This window comes from Natator depressus, chromosome 2 (assembly GCF_965152275.1).
Source record: "Natator depressus isolate rNatDep1 chromosome 2, rNatDep2.hap1, whole genome shotgun sequence".
Classification (NCBI taxonomy): Eukaryota; Metazoa; Chordata; order Testudines; family Cheloniidae; genus Natator; species Natator depressus.
The window spans coordinates 54,846,585-54,852,120 of record NC_134235.1 but is presented as its reverse complement, the minus strand read 5'-3'; the positions used below and the strand labels follow the sequence as shown (position 1 = coordinate 54,852,120).

Genomic DNA, 5,536 nt, shown 5'->3' with positions numbered 1-5,536 from the left:
CAAAGCAAAGTCATACCTACAGTCTTACTGGTCAGATGAGGGATTTCAAAATGTTCTGAAGAGTGCACAGAAGTTGGCAGAGGAACTTCACACTGAAGCTATTTCCACACCCATTCAAGAATACAAGAGTCACCGAAGAAGACATTTTGATTACGAGGCATGGGATAATCCCATAAGAGACCCCAAACAACAATTCAAAGTTGAATTCTTTAACCAGTTGCTAGATTATGTAATACAGTCAGTTGAAGAATGGTTCCTGCAGCTCAAGGAACACAGCAGTATATTTGGGATGTTATATGATATTCCAAAACTCCTCACTATACCTGAAGAAGACCTACACCAGCAATGCAGGGCACTAGAGAAAGTGTTGACACATGATGACATGGGCGTTATTGATGCGAGTGATGTAGGTGATGAACTGAAAGCCCTTTCAAGATACATTTCAGCAGGATCAACTCCAAAGGCTGTTCTGGAATATATGTGCACAAATAAGATGACCACCCTCTTTCCAAATGCTTTTGTTGCTCTGCGCATACTTCTAATACTTCCTGAAACAGTTGCCAATGGAGAACGCAGCTTATTCAAGCTGAAGTTAATAAAAACACATCTACGCTCCACAATGACACAGGAGAGGCTGGTCAGCCTTGCAGCCATCTCAGTAGAGCATGAGCTGGCCCAGACTGTGGACCTTCAGCAGGAAGCAGTACAAATCTTTGCAACCAAGAAGGCACGGAAAGCACCACTTTGATTATTCAAACAGATAAAAATGCCAGTGTTTGCTATGCAGACAAGAAAAGTTATATTTGCTGTTCAGGTGTTTGAAAGTTAAGTGTTACTTAAAATTTTTGAACAAGGCATTTTAAGTTGTTAGTTCTCCTTTATTAGGGTAGGTAGCAGAGCAGTACCATGAGAGGAGTAGAACAGGAAGAAGGCAGAATTGAGACCTTTCAAAGTTTTGGCCCAAGCAAGTGGGCATGGGGGCGTCATTTGAGCTCCCCGCCTCAGGTGTCAAAATATTGTGGGCTGGCCCTGGTGAGTGGGGTGCAAGGAGAATGGGGAGGTGAAGTTAACCCCATCCAACCCAAAGCCAGAGGTGCCAGGTTGCTGTGCAGCCCACAGTGGTTACCATTTTAGCAGATGGCCTGGAATATCAGCTGCAGCCTATCTGTTCCAGTTGCACAGGGACTGGTCCACTGGATCCATGTGAATATGGATTTAGTGCCATTTCCCTGGCCTGAACACTGGTCCACCTCAAAAATGGCCTTCTGCACCAACCCCTGCATAGGTCAGCTTGAAGGCTAGTTCCACAGCATGTGGGGATCACAGGGACTCTTGAGAAGCTGTTAAGATGGCTGTCTTCCACACAGTCCCTATGCAAAAAATAAGATATGCAGAAGGCTTTGAGCAGCCCTCTATACCGAGGTAAACTTCTCACTTAGTAAATGGGTTACTATGAGGTGATGAGTCATTCCTATGCTAGGCTCCAGCCAATCCTAGCCGGGATCTGGTCATGTGACTCCGAGACCAGGTATATAAGCCCCAGAGGTGGAGGAACAGCAGCTCGGTCTGCTCAACATCACTCCAGGACTTGGAACTCTTTCCTTCCGCATGGTGGCAACAGAGTTTCTAAGCCTTAGCCTACTCCAGCCTTGCTCTTGCTCCAGCCCTGTTCCTCGTCCTGCTCCAGCCTCACTCCAACCCCACTTTGGATGCCTGAGTCCAGCTCCAACCACTAGGCATGACTACTCTGGCTCTGACCACTAGGCTGAACCATCTCCATCCCAGTTTCTGACATTTACGTGCCATTAGTACTGGCCACTGACATTGGTGACAGCATGCTACTGTACTACTGTGTGAGCGAATGAAATAACATCAAGAAGCTGGTGTTTTAGTTGTTTGTACTTTTTTAATGCTGTAATGAGATAATATAAAGAAAGGAGTATTTTTTTTTCATTTACAGAACTCTTGGGGATGATGTTACTATTAGCTGCAGTAGAACAGCAAATTACGAGATAGGTACTAAAGAAAGTGAATGTTAGAAAGTCAAGAGACTCTTGCTCAGAAAAATAATGTTAACTTCAACATAAGCTAAGGGGTCTATTAAGAAACAACATTTCCCAGCTTTAGCGGCAGTTGTATTTTTTCTAAATATAAGTCAGAAATTATGTCTGTGTCTAATGTTTCTGTATGTCTCATACTCCAGCTTGAAAGCAGTATGACTGCATTGCTTAAATAAGAAAGCTGCCCTTTGCCTGGAAGATCACAGCACAGTATACAGATACCAACCTATATCGCCATATGCAAAATTGCAGTGGCTATATTTTGCTAGTAGAGCCCTAATGGAAGCCAGCTCTTAAGGAACATTTAAAAATTGCTTAGAGCAGCCCTCTATATAAGGGTAAATTTCTCACTTAGTAAATGGGTTACTATGAGGTGACGAGTCACTCCTATGCTAGGCTCCAGCCAATCCACGAGCCGGGATCTGGTCATGTGACTCCCATGTGCCTAACAGATGTGAAGTTCGAAAATTTTTTTTTTAAGTGTTAACTTTGTTTTCTAAGCTATCTTGGAGCACTGTGTACTATGATATACTAGAATTGAGACTCTTAGGATGGGAGCTGCTATTTGACGTGGACGATTTTGTGTATTGCTCATCCACTGGGATATGGTGAAGACAGTCCGAAACATACACTTCCCATCATGCTCAGCACTCCTGAGCCTAAACAAAACCACCCAAATTTGTGCTTTGCTCCTTTGTAACAGATGGCTACAAGTGGACAATATATTTTTCTGATTAGTGTGAACTCTCTTGTCACTTGCTGATTGTGTTGGAGTAAATCATTTTGGAGATTATGATATGCAATGTGCTTTTAAATTAAATATAGAACCAAGTAGCTCATAATTTGTTTTGGTATTTGCATGTAACTTTCTGAGTCGAGCAAATGTATACTGTAGCTTCCATAGACAGGTTTAATCAGGGAGCAATTTGTGATTCTTTCAGTAAAAGTTGAAATGGAAAGAACATGCCTAAGTCTGGCCAAATTCCTTCAATATTTCTTTCTTACTTCCAAGGCGAAAAGAAAGAAGAACTGCTTTATTCTTTTTGTTTTGTAGGGCAAGAAGAAAATAGTCATAGTGACAGAAAATGGCCTCTAAAAATCTTGCCACTGTATTTTCCACTGAATGCATCAGATGAAGTGAGCTGTAGCTCACAAAAGCTTAAGCTCAGATAAATTTGTTAGCCCTGGTCTACACTAGGACTTTAGGTCGAATTTAGCAGAATTAAATCGATGTAAACCTGCACCCGTCCACACGATGAAGCCCTTTATTTCGACTTAAAGGGCTCTTAAAATCGATTTCCTTACTCCACCTCTGACAAGTGGATTAGCGCTTAAATCGGCCTTGCCGGGTCGAATTTGGGGTACTGTGGACACAATTCGACGGTATTGGCCTCCGGGAGCTATCCCAGAGTGCTCCATTTTGACCGCTCTGGACAGCACTCTCAACTCAGATGCACTGGCCAGGTAGACAGGAAAAGAACCGCGAACTTTTGAATCTCATTTCCTGTTTGGCCAGCGTGGCAAGCTGCAGGTGACCATGCAGAGCTCATCAGCAGAGGTGACCATGATGGAGTCTCAGAATCGCAAAAGAGCTCCAGCATGGACCGAACGGGAGGTACGGGATCTGATCGCTGTATGGGGAGAGGAATCCGTGCTATCAGAACTCCATTCCAGTTTTCGAAATGCCAAAACCTTTGTCAAAATCTCCCAGGGCATGAAGGACAGAGGCCATAACAGGGACCCGAAGCAGTGCCGCGTGAAACTGAAGGAGCTGAGGCAAGCCTACCAGAAAACCAGAGAGGCGAACGGCCGCTCCGGGTCAGAGCCCCAAACATGCCGCTTCTATGATGAGCTGCATGCCATTTTAGGGGGTTCAGCCACCACTACCCCAGCCGTGTTGTTTGACTCCTTCAATGGAGATGGAGGCAATACGGAAGCAGGTTTTGGGGACGAAGAAGATGATGATGATGACGAGGTTGTAGATAGCTCACAGCAAGCAAGCGGAGAAACCGGTTTTCCCGACAGCCAGGAACTGTTTCTCACCCTGGACCTGGAGCCAGTACCCCCTGAACCCACCCAAGGCTGCCTCCTGGACCCAGCAGGCGGAGAAGGGACCTCCGGTGAGTGTACCTTTTAAAATACTATACATGGTTTAAAAGCAAGCATGTGAAAGGATTACTTTGCCCTGGCATTCGCGGCTCTCCTGGATATACTCCCAAAGCCTTTGCAAAAGGTTTCTGGGGAGGGCAGACTTATTGCGTCCTTCATGGTAGGACACTTTACCACTCCAGGCCAGTAACACGTACTCGGGAATCATTGTAGAACAAAGCATTGCAGTGTATGTTTGCTGGCGTTCAAGCAACATCCATTCTTTATCTCTCTGTGTTATCCTCAGGAGAGTGAGATATAATCCATGGTCACCTGGTTGAAATAGGGTGCTTTTCTTCAGGGGACACTCAGAGGAGCCCATTCCTGCTGGGCTGTTTGCCTGCGGCTGAACAGAAATGTTCCCCGCTGTTAGCCACAGGGAGGGGGGAGGGTTGAGGGGGTAGCCACGCGGTGGGGGGAGGCAAAATGCGACCTTGTAACGAAAGCACGTGTGCTATGTATGTAATGTTAACAGCAAGGTTTACCCTGAAAGAGTGTAGCCAGTGTTTTATAAAATGTGTCTTTTTAAATACCGCTGTCCCTTTTTTTTTCTCCACCAGCTGCATGTGTTTCAATGATCACAGGATCTTCTCCTTCCCAGAGGCTAGTGAAGATTAGAAAGAAAAAAAAACGCACTCGAGATGAAATGTTCTCCGAGCTCATGCTGTCCTCCCACACTGACAGAGCACAGACGAATGCGTGGAGGCAAATAATGTCAGACTGCAGGAAAGCACAAAATGACCAGGAGGAGAGGTGGCGGGCTGAAGAGAGTAAGTGGCGGGCTGAAGAGAGGGCTGAAGCTCGAATGTGGCGGCAGCGTGATGAGAGGAGGCAGGATTCAATGCTGAGGCTGCTGGAGGACCAAACCAGTATGCTCCAGTGTATGGTTGAGCTGCAGCAAAGGCAGCTGGAGCACAGACTGCCACTACAGCCCCTGTGTAACCAACCGCCCTCCTCCCCAAGTTCCATAGCCTCCACACCCAGACGCCCAAGAACGCGGTGGGGGGGCCTCCGGCCAACCAGCCACTCCACCACAGAGGATTGCCCAAAAAAAAGAAGGCTGTCATTCAATAAATTTTAAAGTTGTAAACTTTTAAAGTGCTGTGTGGCATTTTCCTTCCCTCCTCCACCACCCCTCCTGGGCTACGTTGGTAGTCATCCCCCTATTTGTGTGATGAATGAATAAAGAATGCATGAATGTGAAGCAACAATGACTTTATTGCCTCTGCAAGCGGTGATCGAAGGGAGGAGGAGAGGGTGGTTAGCTTACAGGGAAGTAGAGTGAACCAAGGGGCGGGGGGTTTCATCAAGGAGAAACAAACAGAACT

General features: G+C 45.9%; 1 protein-coding gene across 1 annotated transcript; it reads left to right on the top strand.

Moving 5' to 3' along the window:
• The first annotated feature begins 3,737 nt into the window (after positions 1–3,737).
• LOC141981846 (uncharacterized) lies at positions 3,738–5,289 on the top strand. The gene is made up of 2 exons (XM_074943482.1): positions 3,738–4,180; positions 4,769–5,289. Exons 1-2 carry the CDS (start codon positions 3,775–3,777, stop codon positions 5,287–5,289), a joined length of 927 nt encoding a protein of 308 aa, XP_074799583.1. The 5' UTR covers positions 3,738–3,774.
• Positions 5,290–5,536: the final 247 nt, after the last annotated feature.